At 53.5% G+C, this 19777-nt stretch overlaps 1 protein-coding gene across 1 annotated transcript in view; it reads left to right on the top strand.

Moving 5' to 3' along the window:
* cfap43 (cilia and flagella associated protein 43) overlaps nucleotides 1-19777 on the top strand; it is a 313462-nt gene that overhangs the window by 92247 nt on the left and 201438 nt on the right. The window contains exon 9 of the mRNA XM_072479757.1: nucleotides 9522-9638. Within this exon, the coding sequence (XP_072335858.1) occupies nucleotides 9522-9638 (117 nt within the window). The remainder of the gene's footprint in view (nucleotides 1-9521; nucleotides 9639-19777) is intronic.

Raw genomic sequence — 19777 nt, forward strand, 5'->3', positions numbered from 1 at the left:
ATTCCCCGCCAGGATGTCCGATCCCTCTATACCCCGATTCCCCACCAGGATGTCCAATCCCTGTCCCTCTATTCCCCACCAGGATGTCCAATCCCTCTGTACCACCATTCCCCACCAGGATGTCCAATCCGTAACCCTCCATTCCCCACCAGGGTGTCCAATCCCTCTCCCTCCATTCCCCACCAGGATGTCCAATCCGTCTCCCTCCATTCCCCACCAGGGTGTTGAATCCCTCTATACCCCCATTCCACACCAGGATGTCCAATCCCTCTATACCTCCATTCCCCACCAGGATGTCCAATCCCTGTCCCTCTATTCCCCACCAGGATGACCAATCCCTCTACACATCCGTTCCCCACCAGGATATCCAATCCCTCTATACCTCCATTCCCCACCAGGATGTCCAATCCCTCTCTCTCCATTCCCCACCAGGATGTCCAATCCCTCTATACCTCCATTCTCCACCAGGATGTCCAATCCCTCTCCCTCCATTCCCCACCAGGATGTCCAATCCCTTTCCCTCCATTCCTCACCAGGATATCCAAACCCTCTCCCTCCATTCCCCACCAGGATGTCCAATCCCTTTCCCTCCATTCCTCACCAGGATATCCAAACCCTCTCCCTCCATTCCCCACCAGGATGTCCAATCCCTCTCCCTCCATTCCCCACCAGGGTGTCCAATCCCTCTCCCTCCATTCCCCACCAGGATGTCCAATCCCTCTATACCCCCATTCCCCACCAGGATGTCCAATCCCTCTGTACCCCCATTCCCCACCATGATGTCCAATCCCTCTATACCCCCATTCCCCACCAGGATGTCCAATCCCTCTATACCCCCATTCCCCACCAGGATGTCCAATCCCTCTCCCTCCATTCCCCACCAGGATGTCCAATCCCTCTGTACCCCCATTCCCCACCAGGGTGTCCAATCCCTCTACACCTCCATTCACCACCAGGATGTCGAATCCCTCTCCCTCCATTCCCCACCAGGATGTCCAATCTCTCTCCGTCCATTCCCCACCAGGATGTCCAATCCCTCTATACCCCCATTCCCCACCAGGATGTCCAATCCCTCTGTACCCCCATTCCCCACCAGGATATCCAAACCCTCTATACCCCCATTCCCCACCTGGATGTCCACTCCCTCTCTCTCCATTCCCCACCAGGATGTCCAATCCCTCTCCCTCCATTCCCCACCAGGATGTCCAATCCCTCTCCCTCCATTCCCCACCAAGATGTCCAATCCCTCTGTACCCCCATTCCCCACCAGGGTGTCCAATCCGTCTCCCTCCTTTCCCCACCAGGATGTCGAATCCCTCTCCCTCCATTCCCCACCAGGATGTCCAATCCTCTCCGTCTATTCCCCACCAGGATGTCCAATCCCTCTCCCTCCATTCCCCACCAGGGTGTCCAATCCCTCTATACCTCCATTCCCCACCAGGATGTCCAATCCGTCTCCCTCCATTCCCCACCAGGATGTCGAATCCCTCTCCCTCCATTCCCCACCAGCATGTCCAATCCCTCTCCGTCTATTCCCCACCAGGATGTCCAATCCCTCTATACCCCCATTCCCCGCCAGGATGTCCGATCCCTCTATACCCCGATTCCCCACCAGGATGTCCAATCCCTGTCCCTCTATTCCCCACCAGGATGTCCAATCCCTCTGTACCACCATTCCCCACCAGGATGTCCAATCCGTCTCCCTCCATTCCCCACCAGGGTGTCCAATCCCTCTCCCTCCATTCCCCACCAGGATGTCCAATCCGTCTCCCTCCATTCCCCACCAGGGTGTCGAATCCCTCTATACCCCCATTCCACACCAGGATGTCCAATCCCTCTATACCTCCATTCCCCACCAGGATGTCCAATCCCTGTCCCTCTATTCCCCACCAGGATGACCAATCCCTCTATACATCCGTTCCCCACCAGGATGTCCAATCCCTCTATAGCTCCATTCCCCACCAGGATGTCCAATCCCTCTCTCTCCATTCCCCACCAGGATGTCCAATCCCTCTATACCTCCATTCTCCACCAGGATGTCCAATCCCTCTCCCTCCATTCCCCACCAGGATGTCCAATCCCTTTCCCTCCATTCCTCACCAGGATATCCAAACCCTCTCCCTCCATTCCCCACCAGGATGTCCAATCCCTTTCCCTCCATTCCTCACCAGGATATCCAAACCCTCTCCCTCCATTCCCCAACAGGATGTCCAATCCCTCTCCCTCCATTCCCCACCAGGGTGTCCAATCCCTCTCCCTCCATTCCCCACCAGGATGTCCAATCCCTCTATACCCCCATTCCCCACCAGGATGTCCAATCCCTCTATACCCCCATTCCCCACCATGATGTCCAATCCCTCTATACCCCCATTCCCCACCAGGATGTCCAATCCCTCTATACCCCCATTCCCCACCAGGATGTCCAATCCCTCTCCCTCCATTCCCCACCAGGATGTCCAATCCCTCTGTACCCCCATTCCCCACCAGGGTGTCCAATCCCTCTACACCTCCATTCCCGACCAGGATGTCCAATCCGTCTCCCTCCATTCCCCACCAGGATGTCGAATCCCTCTCCCTCCATTCCCCACCAGGATGTCCAATCCCTCTCCGTCCATTCCCCACCAGGATGTCCAATCCCTCTATACCCCCATTCCCCACCAAGATGTCCAATCCCTCTCCCTCCATTCCCCACCAGGATGTCCAATCCCTCTATACCCCCATTCCCCACCAAGATGTCCAATCCCTCTCCCTCCATTCCCCACCAGGATGTCCAATCCCTCTATACCTCCATTCCCCACCAGGATGTCCAATCCCTGTCCCCCTATTCCCCACCAGGATGTCCAATCCATCTATACTCCCATTCCCCACCAGGATGTCCAATCCCTCTATACCTCCATTCCCCACCAGGATGTCCAATCCCTCTGTACCCCCATTCCCCACCAGGATGTCCAATCCCTCACCCTCCATTCCCCACCAGGATGTCGAATCCCTCTCCCTCCATTCCCCACCAGGATGTCCAATCCCTCTATACCTCCATTCCCCACCAGGATGTCCAATCCCTCTCCCTCCATTCCCCACCAGTATGTCCAATCCCTCTACACCTCCATTCCCGACCAGGATGTCCAATCCCTCTCCCTCCACTCCCCACCAGGATGTCCAATCGCTCTCTCTCCATTCCCCATCAGGATGTCCAATCCCTCTCGCTCCATTCCCCACCAGGATGTCCAATCCCTCTCCCTCCATTCCCCACCAGGATGTCGAAACCCTCTCCCTCCATTCCCCACCAGGATGTCCAATCCCTCTGTACCTCCATTCCCCACCAGGATGTCCAATCCCTCTCCCTCCATTCCCCACCAGGATATCCAAACCGTCTCCCTCCATTCCCCACCAGGATGTCCAATCCCTCTCCCTCCATTCCCCACCAGGATGTCCAATCCCTCTCCGTCCATTCCCCACCAGGATGTCTAATCCCTCTATACCCCCATTCCCCACCAGGATGTCCAATCCCTCTATACCCCCATTCCCCATCAGGATGTCCAATCCCTCTATACTCCCATTCCCCACCAGGATGTCCAATCCCTCTATACCTCCATTCCCCACCAGGATGTCCAATCCCTCTCCCTCCATTCCCCATCAGGCTGTCCAATCCCTCTACACCTCCATTCCCCACCAGGATGTCCAATCCATCTCCCTCCATTCCCCACCAGGATGTCGAATCCCTCTCCCTCCATTCCCCACCAGGATGTCCAATCTCTCTATACCTCCATTCCCCACCAGGATGTCCAATCCCTCTCCCTCCAATCCCCACCATGATATCCAATCCCTCTGTACATCCATTCCCCACCAGGATGTCCAAACCGTCTCCCTCCATTCCCCACCAGGATGTCCAATCCCTCTCCCTCCATTCCCCACCAGGATGTCCAATCCCTCTATACCCCCATTCCCCACCAGGATGTCCAATCCCTCTATACCCCCATTCCCCACCATGATGTCCAATCCCTCTACACCTCCATTCCCCACCAGGATGTCCAATCCCTCTCCCTCCACTCCCCACCAGGATGTCCAATCCCTCTCTCTCCATTCCCCACCAGGATGTCCAATCCCTCTCCCTCCATTCCCCACCAGGATGTCGAATCCCTCTCCCTCCATTCCCCACCAGGATGTCCAATCCCTCTCCCTCCATTCCCCACCATGATATGCAATCCCTCTCCCTCCATTCCCCACCAGGTTATCCAATTCCTCTATACCCCATTCCCCACCAGGATGTCCAATCCCTCTATAACCCCATTCCTCACCAAGATGTCCAATCCCTCTCCCTCCATTCCCCAACAGGATGTCCAATCCCTCTCCCTCCATTCCCCACCAGGATGTACAATCCCTCTCCCTCCATTTCCCACCAGGATGTCCAATCCCTCTATACCCCCATTCCCCACCAGGATATACAATCCCTCTATACCCCCATTCCCCACCAGGATGTCCAATCCCTCTATACCCCCATTCCCCACCAGGATGTCCAATCCGTCTCACTCCATTCCCCACCAGGATGTCCAATCCCTGTCCCTCTATTCCCCACCAGGATGTCCAATCCCTCTGTACCCCCATTCCCCACCAGGGTGTACAATCCCTCTACACCTCCATTCCCCACCAGGATGTCCAATATCCTCTCCCTCCATTCCCCACCAGGATGTCCAATCCCTCTATACCTCCATTCCCCACCAAGATGTCCAATCCCTCTCCCTCCATTCCCCACCAGGATGTCCAATCGCTCTACACCTCCATTCCCCACCAGGATGTCCAATCCCTCTCCCTCCATTCCCCACCAGAATGTCCAATCCCTCTCCCTCCATTCCCCACCAGGATGTCCAATCCCTCTCCCTCCATTCCCCACCAGGATGTCCAATCCCTCTATACATCCGTTCCCCACCAGGATGTCCAATCCCTCTGTACCCCCATTCCCCACCAGGATATCCAAACCCTCTATACCCCCATTCCCCACCTGGATGTCCAATCCCTCTCCCTCCATTCCCCACCAAGATGTCCAATCCCTCTGTACCCCCATTCCCCACCAGGGTGTCCAATCCGTCTCCCTCCTTTCCCCACCAGGATGTCGAATCCCTCTCCCTCCATTCCCCACCAGGATGTCCAATCCTCTCCGTCTATTCCCCACCAGGATGTCCAATCCCTCTCCCTCCATTCCCCACCAGGGTGTCCAATCCCTCTATACCTCCATTCCCCACCAGGATGTCCAATCCGTCTCCCTCCATTCCCCACCAGGATGTCGAATCCCTCTCCCTCCATTCCCCACCAGCATGTCCAATCCCTCTCCGTCTATTCCCCACCAGGATGTCCTATCCCTCTATACCCCCATTCCCCGCCAGGATGTCCGATCCCTCTATACCCCGATTCCCCACCAGGATGTCCAATCCCTGTCCCTCTATTCCCCACCAGGATGTCCAATCCCTCTGTACCACCATTCCCCACCAGGATGTCCAATCCGTCTCCCTCCATTCCCCACCAGGGTGTCCAATCCCTCTCCCTCCATTCCCCACCAGGATGTCCAATCCGTCTCCCTCCATTCCCCACCAGGGTGTCGAATCCCTCTATACCCCCATTCCACACCAGGATGTCCAATCCCTCTATACCTCCATTCCCCACCAGGATGTCCAATCCCTGTCCCTCTATTCCCCACCAGGATGACCAATCCCTCTATACATCCGTTCCCCACCAGGATGTCCAATCCCTCTATACCTCCATTCCCCACCAGGATGTCCAATCCCTCTCTCTCCATTCCCCACCAGGATGTCCAATCCCTCTATACCTCCATTCTCCACCAGGATGTCCAATCCCTCTCCCTCCATTCCCCACCAGGATGTCCAATCCCTTTCCCTCCATTCCTCACCAGGATATCCAAACCCTCTCCCTCCATTCCCCACCAGGATGTCCAATCCCTTTCCCTCCATTCCTCACCAGGATATCCAAACCCTCTCCCTCCATTCCCCACCAGGATGTCCAATCCCTCTCCCTCCATTCCCCACCAGGGTGTCCAATCCCTCTCCCTCCATTCCCCACCAGGATGTCCAATCCCTCTATACCCCCATTCCCCACCAGGATGTCCAATCCCTCTATACCCCCATTCCCCACCATGATGTCCAATCCCTCTATACCCCCATTCCCCACCAGGATGTCCAATCCCTCTATACCCCCATTCCCCACCAGGATGTCCAATCCCTCTCCCTCCATTCCCCACCAGGATGTCCAATCCCTCTGTACCCCCATTCCCCAGCAGGGTGTCCAATCCCTCTACACCTCCATTCCCCACGAGGATGTCGAATCCCTCTCCCTCCATTCCCCACCAGGATGTCCAATCTCTCTCCGTCCATTCCCCACCAGGATGTCCAATCCCTCTATACCCCCATTCCCCACCAGGATGTCCAATCCCTCTATACCCCCATTCCCCACCAAGATGTCCAATCCCTGTCCCCCTATTCCCCACCAGGATGTCCAATCCCTCTATACCTCCATTCCCCACCAGGATGTCCAATCCCTGTCCCCCTATTCCCCACCAGGATGTCCAATCCCTCTATACTCCCATTCCCCACCAGGATGTCCAATCCCTCTATACCTCCATTCCCCACCAGGATGTCCAATCCCTCTGTACCCCCATTCCCCACCAGGATGTCCAATCCCTCTGTAACTCCATTCCCCACCAGGATGTCCAATCCCTCACCCTCCATTCCCCACCAGGATGTCGAATCTCTCTCCCTCCATTCCCCACCAGGATGTCCAATCCCTCTATACCTCCATTCCCCACCAGGATGTCCAATCCCTCTCCCTCCATTCCCCACCAGTATGTCCAATCCCTCTACACCTCCATTCCCGACCAGGATGTCCAATCCCTCTCCCTCCACTCCCCACCAGGATGTCCAATCGCTCTCTCTCCATTCCCCATCAGGATGTCCAATCCCTCTCCCTCCATTCCCCACCAGGATGTCCAATCCCTCTCCCTCCATTCCCCACCAGGATGTCCAATCCCTCTCCGTCCATTCCCCACCAGGATGTGTAATCCCTCTATACCCCCATTCCCCACCAGGATGTCCAATCCCTCTATACCCCCATTCCCCACCAGGATGTCCAATCCCTCTATACCCCCATTCCCCACCAGGATGTCCAATCCCTCTATACCCCCATTCCCCACCAGGATGTCCAATCCCTCTATACCCCCATTCCCCACCAGGATGTCCAATCCCTCTATACCCCCATTCCCCACCAGGATGTCCAATCCCTCTATACCCCCATTCCCCACCAGGATGTCCAATCCCTCTATACCTCCATTCCCCACCAGGATGTCCAATCCCTCTCCCTCCATTCCCCATCAGGCTGTCCAATCCCTCTACACCTCCATTCCCCACCAGGATGTCCAATCCATCTCCCTCCATTCCCCACCAGGATGTCCAATCCCTCTATACCTCCATTCCCCACCAGGATGTCCAATCCCTCTCCCTCCATTCCCCATCAGGCTGTCCAATCCCTCTACACCTCCATTCCCCACCAGGATGTCCAATCCATCTCCCTCCATTCCCCACCAGGATGTCCAATCCCTCTATACATCCGTTCCCCACCAGGATGTCCAATCCCTCTCCCTCCATTCCCCACCAGGATGTCCAATCCCTCTCCCTCCATTCCCCACCAGGATGTCCAATCCCTCTATACCCCCATTCCCCACCATGATGTCCAATCCCTCTACACCTCCATTCCCCACCAGGATGTCCAATCCCTCTCCCTCCACTCCCCACCAGGATGTCCAATCCCTCTCTCTCCATTCCCCACCAGGATGTCCAATCCCTCTCCCTCCATTCCCCACCAGGATGTCGAATCCCTCTCCCTCCATTCCCCACCAGGATGTCCAATCCCTCTCCCTCCATTCCCCACCATGATATGCAATCCCTCTCCCTCCATTCCCCACCAGGTTATCCAATTCCTCTATACCCCATTCCCCACTAGGATGTCCAATCCCTCTATACCCCCATTCCCCACCAGGATGTCCAATCCCTCTATAACCCCATTCCTCACCAGGATGTCCAATCCCTCTCCCTCCATTCCCCACCAGGATGTCCAATCCCTCTATACCTCCATTCCCCACCAGGATATACAATCCCTCTATACCCCCATTCCCCACCAGGATATACAATCCCTCTATACCCCCATTCCCCACCAGGATATACAATCCCTCTATACCCCCATTCCCCACCAGGATATACAATCCCTCTATACCCCCATTCCCCACCAGGATGTCCAATCCCTCTATACCCCCATTCCCCACCAGGATGTCCAATCCGTCTCCCTCCATTCCCCACCAGGATGACCAATCCCTGTCCCTCTATTCCCCACCAGGATGTCCAATCCCTCTGTACCCCCACTCCCCACCACGATGTACAATCCCTCTCCCTCCATTCCCCACCATGATGTCCAATCCCTCTATACCTCCATTCCCCACCAAGATGTCCAATCCCTCTCCCTCCATTCCCCACCAGGATGTCCAATCGCTCTACACCTCCATTCCCCACCAGGATGTCCAATATCCTCTCCCTCCATTCCCCACCAGGATGTCCAATCCCTCTCTCTCCATTCCCCACCAGTATGTCCAATCCCTCTCCCTCCATTCCCCACCAGGATGTCCAATCCCTCTCCCTCCATTCCCCACCAGGATGTCCAATCCCTCTATACCTCCATTCCCCACCAAGGTGTCCAATCCCTCTGTACCCCCATTCCCCACCAGGATGTCCAATCCCTCTCTACCTCCATTCCCCACCAGGATGTCCAATCCCTCTCCCTCCATTCCCCACCAGGATGTCCAATCCCTCTATACCTCCATTTCCCACCAGGGTGTCCAATCCCTCTGTACCCCCATTCACCACCAGGATGTCCAATTCCTCTATACCTCCATTCCCCACCAAGATGTCCAATCCCTCTCCCTCCATTCCCCACCAGGATGTCCAATCCCTCTACACCTCCATTCCCCACCAGGATGTCCAATCCCTCTCTCTCCATTCCCCACCAGGATGTCCAATCCCTCTATACCTCCATTCCCCACCAGGATGTCCAATCCCTCTCCCTCCATTCCCCACCAGGATGTCCAATCCCTCTATACCTCCATTCCCCACCAAGGTGTCCAATCCCTCTGTACCCCCATTCCCAACCAGGATATACAATCCCTCTCTACCCCCATTCCCCACCAGGATGTCTAATCCCTCTATACCTCCATTCCCCACCAAGGTGTCCAATCCCTCTATACCTCCATTCCCAACCAGGATGTCCAATCCCTCTCCCTCCATTCCCCACCAGGATGTCCAATCCCTCTATACCCCCATTCCCAACCAGGATGTACAATCCCTCTCTACCCCCATTCCCCACCAGGATGTCCAATCCCTCTATACCCCCTGAGGAAGCTGGCTGTAGTGGTGTGGAGATGATTAATGTATTGGAATGCCTGGGTGAAGTTTTGATTGTTCCCTTTCTTTCAGGGTTCAGTGCATATTTACAAGATGTCGAGGCATGGCAGCGTAAAAACAATCTTGGCCACACAAAGTGGGGACTTTGTATCAGCAGCTCTACTTGGGACAGGGAAAAAATATTGTGTGGTAAGATTTAAAATAACACTGCCCGTGTCTGCGTGGGTCTCACTCCCACAACCCAAAAAAGATGTGCAGGGTAGGTGAATTGGCCATGGAAAATTTCCCATTAATTGGGAAAAGAAGAATTGGGTACTATTAAAAAAATTTAAAGATTAAAGTAACAAAACTACCATTGTGCTGGTTTGAAATCTTTAAAATGTTCTTTTAACTGTGACATTATAAGAACTGGGAGGTGATGTTGAAACTGTATCAAAACAGATCGAGTACAGTTCTGGTCACCACTCTATAAGAAGGATATAATTGCATTGGAGCAGATAGAAAGGAGGTTTACCAAGATGTTACCCAGACTGGAGAATCTCCAGGGGAGATTGGATCGGCTGGCGATGTTTCCTCTGGAAGGAAGAGACTCTGGGCAGACTAAATCGAAGTGTAACTTTCTGCACGGTCTATCTAGAGTGGATAGGGAGGGTCTATTCCCCCGGGTGAAGGGACCATAATGATCAGGCATTAATTTTGGGTAAGAGGTAGGAGTTGCGAGGAAATTCAAAGGGAAATCTTTTCACTCAGAGGGTGCTGGAGACCTGACTGGTGTAGACTGAAACTTCTACATTTAAAAAGCACCTGGATATCCACCTGAAGTGGTGTAACCTCCAGGGCTATGGGCTGGGATCTGAAAAGTTGGATAGGCTGGATGGGGATTTGGGGGCCCTGATGGACTAACTGGCCTCTTCCATGACAAAGAATTCGAATAAGACTTTTATCTCGTGAACCTTTGCACAAGGGTAGGGAAGCCAGTCCTGGGGATGAGAACCCCTTTCCCATGAGGTGTTACCCTCACTCAATGGGTAACAGCCTCACTCCCGAGACAGGCACCATGGAATCATCACTCCCGAGATGGGAGCACCTGATGCAGGTTGGTCGTTCCAGCACAGTATTGAGGAGTTGTTGCAGAGTTAAAGGTGGGAGCTTTTGGATGAGGCATTAAGCTGATGTCCTGAGGATGGAAAAGATCCCAGTGGACTATTTTGAAGAAGAATTGGGGAGTATTCCCCAGTGTCCACACCTGTGTTTACCTCTCAACTCAGCTTGTGAAACATGGTGAAACTCGATGAATGGCCTCCTTCTGCACTGTGAATTCTATGATTGCAACATTGTTGTTCATGGAATCTTGCTGTGCACAAGAGACTGCTCTGTTTCCTGCATTGTAACAATGACCACACTTCACAGGTACATCACTGGCTGAAAAGCACTTTGAGTTGTCCTGAAGTTGTGTCGGATGTTATATCGATACATGTTTGTTTTTTTAACTGGGCTTTAGCTGGAAACAATCGTAAGGTTATTGCAGGTTCAACCCCTGCAGCATTGTTACTTTCAGCTCGAGTCTATTTTTAAAAAAAAGTATATTCATTAAAGTTTGACATTTTAGAGAATAACGCAAACAAAATTACAAAATAATACATCGCCATGAACAAGGACAAAGAAACCAGCTCAGTATACATGAGAATAGCGAGAGAGAGAGAACAGCATCACAACCGGCTCAATACTGGGATTTGACATAACTCAGTCCCACCAGAGACCGAGGGGGAAACGGGCTGAGGCCCAGGACAAGCATGGTAAACTGCCTCATCAGCCCGCAATTACCACCAGAAATCAGGGTCAGCTCTCTGTGCCATGTTCAAGCCCTCAACGCTAGCTGTGCCAACAACCCACCCACAGCCTCTTCTCCTCGGATAATAATAATAATGTTTGCCTGGTCTGGAGGGACTTGAGGTTATTTTCTTTCGAAAGAAGGTTAAGAGGTGACTTAATTGAGGCATACAAGATGATCAGAGGATTGGATAGGGTGGACAGTGAGAGCCTTTTTCCTCGGATGGCGATGTCTAGCACAAGGGGACATAACTTTAAATTGAGGGGAGATAGATATAAGACAGATGTCAGAGGTAGGTTCTTTACTCAGAGAGTAGTAAGGGCGTGGAATGCCCTGCCTGCAACAGTAGTGGACTCGCCAACACTAAGGGTATTCAAATGGTCATTGGATAGACATATGGACGATAAGGGAATAGTGTAGATGGGCTGTAGAGTGGTTTCACAGGTCGGCACAACATCGAGGGCCGAAGGGCCTGTACTGCGCTGTAATGTTCTATGTTCTATGTCTATAATTGCTTATTGTCACAAGTAGGCTTCAATGAAGTTACTGTGAAAAGCCCCGAGTCGCCACATTCCGGTGCCTGTTCGGGGAGGCTGGTATAGGAATTGAACCCGCGCTGCTGGCCTTGTTCTGCATTGCCAAGCCAGCTGTTTAGCCCACCATGCTAACAAACTCATGTTTACTCTACACTGTCCCCATCAAACCCATGCAGATTCTTCATACCCACCCTTACAAAAGCAAAGAAAATACATAAAAACCCCAGTTCTATGGAGGAATTAAATATATACACAACGCAACCTAACCTCAACCCCGCACAGACAGACCTAACCTCAACCCCGCACAGACAGACCTAACCTCAACCCCGCACAGGCAGACCTAACCTCAACCCCGCACAGACAGACCTAACCTCAACCCCGCACAGGCAGACCTAACCTCAACCCCGCACAGACAGACCTAACCTCAACCCCGCACAGACAGACCTAACCTCAACCCCGCACAGACAGACCTAACCTCAACCCCGCACAGACAGACCTAACCTCAACCCCGCACAGGCAGACCTAACCTCAACCCCGCACAGACAGACCTAACCTCAACCCCGCACAGACAGACCTAACCTCAACCCCGCACAGACAGACCTAACCTCAACCCCGCACAGACAGACCTAACCTCAACCCCGCACAGGCAGACCTAACCTCAACCCCGCACAGACAGACCTAACCTCAACCCCGCACAGACAGACCTAACCTCAACCCCGCACAGACAGACCTAACCTCAACCCCGCACAGGCAGACCTAACCTCAACCCCGCACAGGCAGACCTAACCTCAACCCCGCACAGACAGACCTCACCTCAACCCCGCACAGACAGACCTAACCTCAACCCCGCACAGACAGACCTAACCTCAACCCCGCACAGACAGACCTAACCTCAACCCCGCACAGGCAGACCTAACCTCAACCCCGCACAGGCAGACCTAACCTCAACCCCGCACAGACAGACCTAACCTCAACCCCGCACAGGCAGACCTAACCTCAACCCCGCACAGGCAGACCTAACCTCAACCCCGCACAGGCAGACCTAACCTCAACCCCGCAGAGACAGACCTAACCTCAACCCCGCACAGGCAGACCTAACCTCAACCCCGCACAGGCAGACCTAACCTCAACCCCGCACAGACAGACCTAACCTCAACCCCGCACAGGCAGACCTAACCTCAACCCCGCACAGACAGACCTAACCTCAACCCCGCACAGACAGACCTAACCTCAACCCCGCACAGACAGACCTAACCTCAACCCCGCACAGACAGTGACCCAAGCCTACAATAGTGCAGAGGGGACCAGCAACAGGCTCGGATTGTGATCAAACTTTCAGGGCCTCCCAAGAAAGGAAAAGAATGATGGAAGAACTAATAATAATAATCTTTATTATTGTCACAATTAGGCTTACACTAACACTGCAATGAAGTTATTGCGAAAATCCCCTAATCGTCACATTCCGGCGCCTGTTCGGGTCACAGAGGGAGAATTCAGAATGTCCAATTTGCCTAACAAGCACGTCTTTCGGGAACTGTGGGGGGGAACCGGAGCCCCCGGAGGAAACCCACGCAGACACGGGGAGAACGTGCAGACTCCACACAGACAGTGACCCAAGCCGGGAATCGAAGCCTTGGGCAAGAACTAACCCACAGGATAATGAGTGATCAGGACCCAACACAGGCGCCCGCCAAGCACCCAGCAATGAAGAGGAGAACAGGCCGTTCATTCAAACAAGAAGGTGTCCCGGGGGACAGCAAAGGACCCGGCTCCTCCAGAGGCCCCTGCGCACCGAAGAAGCAAAACCCAACTCCCAGGATTCTCCGAACAAGCACCCTCGAGAAGGGGCAACGAGATATCAGACCTGGTCTAGCCCAGCTGATCCCAAAACACAGGAATCAACATTCCCAGGACCTCCAGAACACCCCAAAACCTGCACATCAACCGAGTCTGCACCTCTCTCACCCCATCCAGGACAAAGAGCACCAGTCCTACTTATACCGTCAGGGTCCTTCCCGGTCATTCCCTTATTTCCCCTTTATTTTGCCGTTATCAGTTTTGATCCATGTATGTTTAATGGACATGTATTTTTAATGGACATGTATGTTTAATGGACATGTATGTTTAATGGACATGTATGTTTAAGTCAAGCAGCAGAGAGAATGAGGAATTCCAGAAGTTGCAACATCGCATATGGTGTTGCTCGCTTTGGACAACAAGACTCAGACTTTGTGGCACCCGAGAGATGGGGCGAGACTCGGTTCATTTGGTTAGCTGCTGGCCACGGAATTGGCCAATTGGACATATTCTGCTCTGTGACAGAAGGTGGTTGGATCCTGCCTGAGTTGAGAACTACCTGCTCCCTTTCTTTCTCTTTCTAGCTCTCTCTCTCTGTCTATGTCTCTCTCTCTCTATATATATATGTATATCTGTCTTTCACTCTCTCTCTATCACTCTATAACTCTCTATCTAACTCCCTCCCAGGCTTTTCCCTCCTCCAGACCCTTCCATCAGGCAGGAGGTACAGAAGTCTGAAGACCCGCACATCCAGACATAGGAACAGCTTCTTCCCCACAGCTACAAGACTCCTCAACGACTCCCCCTCGGACTGATCTGTTCCCTGTAAGAACACTATTCACGACGCCCTATGCTGCTCTTGCTCATGTATTTGCTTTGTTTGGCCCCTTGTTCCGCACTGTAACCAATCGCTGTTTGTCGATGTACCATTTCTCAATGTTCTCTGTTGATTATTGTTTTGTCTACTATGTACGTACTGTGTACGTTCCCTCGGCCGCAGAAAAATACTTTTCACTGCACTTCGGTACATGTGACAATAAATCAATCAATCAATCCATCTCTGTATTAGTTAATCGTTAGCCAGTTGTATTTACCGCATATTTCACCACAGTTCTTGTTGTAAATAAACAGAAATTGTGTTTACATGTACAAACCTGGTGACTGTAATTATTGGGCAGCCAAGGGCCAAAGACTTTGGTATTTTTCTGAGAATGTTTGATTAAGTGACTTGTGTTGTGACTCGGGGTTAAGGTGCCCTGGGGAGGGGGGGGGGTCTCCCTCCCAGGTACATCCAGGGTTACCTCCCCTAAACCCCACCAGACTGGAGAAGGATTGGAAACAGCTCCCTGTTCACCTGGGACACAGAGGAAAAAAACCAAGATCGGGGAAGGAAATGTGAGTGACTGCCATCGCAGAAAGAATACCGAGAGCAACCCACCTCCTCAACAACCACCACAAACTAACCAATCCCATCTCAACGTGCGCCATTACGAAATCCTCTCCTTCTAAAAGCTCACAAGCGGATTATAAAGAGAGACCCCAGAAGATTCACCCTCAAGGAAGAGGCAGAAGGAATCCAGACCACCCCCAGATACAGAAACTCTGCCCAGACCAATGAAGTGTAAATGCACGGATGCTGGAATTCAAACAACATTTTGAAGAATCAAAAAGAAACCTGACAGATTAGCTCTGACTGAGTTCCCCTCAATCTCAATGACGCCTGAACTAACCCAACGAACCCCAATCATCTCCCCTTCACCCTGCTCCAGCTCCATTAGTCTTTGTGAACGCAATGGGGGTGATTAAAAACACACACCTCTCCCAGAACCACAGGATTATCAGACAGAAAAACAAAGAGAAGAAAAACTGCACAGATCACACTCGCCCTCGTGCTCTCATCTCACACTCGCCTTCGTGCTCACATCTCACAGTCACCCTTGTGCCCACATCTCACACTCGTGCTCACATCTCACCCTTGTGCTAACCCTTGTGCTCACATCTCATCCTCGTGCTCACATCTCACACTCACCGTCATGCCCACATCTCACACTCGCCTTCGTGCTCACATCTCACAGTCGCCCTCGTGCTCACATCTCACACTCGTGCTCACATCTCACCCTTGTGCTAACCCTTGTGCTCACATCTCATCCTCGTGCTCATATCTCACACTCGCCGCCGTGCTCACATCTCACCCTCGTGCTCACATCTCACACTTGTGCTCACCCTCGTGCTCACATCTCACCCTCGTGCTCACATCTCACACTCGCCGTCGTGCCCACATCTCACACTCACTCTCGTGCTCACATCTCACCCTCGTGCGCACATCTCATACTCGCCGTCGTGCCCACATCTAACCCTCGTGCTCACATCTCACACTCACCCGTGTGCTCACATCTCACACTCACCCTCATGCTCACATCTCACACTCGCCCTCGTGTTCACATCTCACACTCGCCATCGTGCTCGCATCTCACACTCGCCCTCGCATTTCACACTCGCCCTCTGCTCACATCTCACACTCGGCCTCGTGCTCACATTTTACACTCAACCTCGTGCTCACATCTCACCCTTGTTCTGACCCTCGTGCTCACATCTCACCCTCATGCTCACATCTCATACTCGCCATTGTGCCCACATCTCACCCTCGTGCTCATGTCTCACACTCACCCCTGTGCTCACATCTCACACTCACCCTCGTGCTCACATCTCACACTCGCCCTCGTGCTCACATCTCACACTCACACTCGTGCTTGCAGCTCACACTTGCTCTCGCATCTCACACTCGCCCTCTGCTCACATCTCACACTCGGCCTCATGCTCACATTTTGCACTCGCCCTTGTGCTCGCATCTCACACTCGCTCTCGCATCTCACACTCGCCCTCTGCTCACATCTTACACTCGCCTTCGTGCTCGCATTTCACACTCGCACTCGCATTTCATGCTTGCCCTCATGCTCACTTCTCACACTCGCCCTCGTTCTCGCGTCTCACACTCGCACTCGCATCTCAAGCTCACCCTCATGCTCACATCTCACACTCGCCCTCGCGTTCGCATCTCACACTCGCCCACGTGCTCACATCTCACACTCTCCCTCGCAACTCACGCTTGCCCTCGTACTCACATCTCACACATGCCCTTGTGCTCACATCTCACACTTGCCCTCATGCTCACATCTCACACTCACCCTCGTGCTCACATATCACATTCACCCGCGTGCTCATATCTCACATTTGCCCTGGTACTCACATCTCACACACGCCCTTGTGCTCACATCTGACGCTCGCCCTCATGCTCACATCTCACACTCACCCTCGTGCTCACATATCACACTCGTCTTCGTGCTCGGATCTCACACTCGCCCTAGTGCTCACGTCTCACACTCGCCCTCATGCTCGCATTTCTCACTCGTCTTCGTGCTTGCATCTCACACTCACCATCGCATCTGAAGCTCGCCCTTGTGCTCACATCTCACACTCGCCCTCGTGCTCGCATCTCACGCTCGTCCTCGTGCTCGCATATCACACTCGCCCTCGCATCTGACGCTCGCCCTTGTGCTCACATCTCACACTCGCCCCCGTGCTCACATCTCACACTCGCTCTCGTGCTCACTTCTGACACTCGCCCTCACATATCACACATGCCCTCATGCTCACATCTCACACTTGACCTCGCATCTGACGCTCGCCATCATGCTCGCATCTCACACTCGCTCTCGCATCTCACACTTGCCCTCTGCTCACATCTTACACTCGCCATCGTGCTCGCATCTCACACTCGCCCTCTGCTCGCATCTCACACTTGCCCACGTGCTGACATCTCACACTCTCACTCGCAACTCACGCTTGCCCTCGTACTCACATCACACACTCGCCCTCGTGCTCACATCTCACACTTGCCCTTGTGCTCACATCTCACACTCGCCCTCATGCTCACATCTCACACTCACCCTCATGCTTACATCTCACACTCGCCTTCGTGCTCACATATCACACTCACCCTCATGCTCACATCTCACACTCACCCTCATGCTCACATCTCACACTCACCCTCATGCTCACATCTCACACTCGCCTTCGTGCTCATGTCTCACACTCGTCTTTGTTCTCGCATCTCGCACTTTCCCTCGTATCTCACGCTTGCCCCTGTGGTCACATCTCATACTCGCCCTTGTGCTCGCATCTGACCCTCGCCCTTGTGCTCACATCTCACACTCACCCTCATGCTCGCATCTCACACTCGTCCTCGTGCTCACATCTTACACTTGCCCTCGCATCTGACGCTCGCCCTTGTGCTCACATCTCACACGCGCCCTCGTGCTCACATCTCACACTCGCTCTCGTGCTCACTTCTCACACTCGCCCTCACATCTCACACATGCCCTCGTGCTCATACCTCACACTTGACCTCGCATCTGACGCTCGCCCTTGTGCTCACATCTCACAGTCGCCCTCGTGCTCACACTCACACTCGCCGCAGTGCTCACATCTCACCCTCGTGCTTACATCTCACCCTTGTGCTCATATCTCACCCTCGTGCTCACATCTCACACTCGCCCTAGTGCTCACACTCACACTCGCCGCCGTGCTCACATCTCACCCCCGTGCTTACATCTCACCCTCGTGCTCACCCTTGTGCTCATATCTCACCCTCGTGCTCACATCTCACACTCGCTGTCATGCCCACATCTCACACTCGCCTTTGTGCTCGCATCTCACACTCACACAGGAATTGGAGGGTCAGTTATAGGATAAAGGCATTTTCACAGTTGCACGGGAAAGACAGGATCAACAAGCACTCTTCAGGATCTTTCACTGATTCCAATGATTGAGGCAGGAGGCACCATCACCTCCTCTACGCCGTCTCCCCGATGCCGAGGTGGTTCACAGCCTAGGCCCAGCTGGGACAATGACTTGACCCATTCGGCTACCTCCAACCCCTCACAACAAGCAGCGAGAATAAGGCAATAGAGGACGAGTGATTGGTGGATCTAACTGGCCCCTGGCCTCGAAGATTTGATACATTGTCCTCCATCAAATCTGATGCACCCCAACCTTCAAAACAAGATTACCAAAGCATGGCAGCTTTTCAAACTCAATTGGGAACTCCCCTGGCACCCATGAGCAGGGGCCGGGTTCATGGACACACCTTGCCCAGCTCCCAGCCTCCGAACCTCTCAGGATAGAGACCATGCAGTAGGATCTTAAAGACACAAAGGCACAAGAGCTCTCTCTCATGTACCTCCACCACTCTCCCAACGGTACCCCACAACTCAGTGATCTCTGTCAACCTGCGCCGCAGAGTCGAGGGGTTGGATTCTCCACACACCAACACTGAAATTGTGTTCAGCGAGGGGCTGGAGAATCCCCAACGACGCCAAAATCGGGGTCGGCACCACGTTCCCGATGCACCGCCCCCTGAAAAGCGCCATAATCCACGTATCCACGGCCTCAGGCCCGCCGCCCCACGATGCTCCATCCCCGACGGGCCGAGTTCCCGCCGGCGTGGGACTTTCATGGTCACACCCGCTGTGCACCGGCACTGCCACTGTGTACTCACACTGTGCACAAACACTGTGCACAGACACTGTGCACCGACACTGCCACTGTGTACTCACACTGTGCACTCACACTGTGCACAAACACTGTGCACCGACACTGCCACTGTGTACTCACACTGTGCACTCACACTGTGCACAGACGCTGTGCACCGACACTGGCACTGTGTACTCACACTGTGCACTCACACTGTGCACAGACGCTGTGCACCGACACTGGCACTGTGTACTCACACTGTGCACAAACACTGTGCACCGACACTGCCACTGTGTACTCACACTGTGCACTCACACTGTGCACAGACGCTGTGCACCGACACTGGCACTGTGCACTCACACTGTGCACAGACGCTGTGCACCGACACTGGCACTGTGCACTCACACTGTGCACAGACGCTGTGCACCGACACTGGCACTGTGTACTCACACTGTGCACAAACACTGTGCACCGACACTGGCACTGTGTACTCACACTGTGCACTCACACTGTGCACAGACGCTGTGCACCGACACTGGCACTGTGTACTCACACTGTGCACTCAAACTGTGCACCGACACTGGCACTGTGTACTCACACTGTGCACAAACACTGTGCACCGACACTGGCAC

The sequence above is a fragment of the Scyliorhinus torazame genome, chromosome 16 (genome assembly GCF_047496885.1).
Source record: "Scyliorhinus torazame isolate Kashiwa2021f chromosome 16, sScyTor2.1, whole genome shotgun sequence".
NCBI classification, from domain to species: Eukaryota; Metazoa; Chordata; class Chondrichthyes; order Carcharhiniformes; family Scyliorhinidae; genus Scyliorhinus; species Scyliorhinus torazame.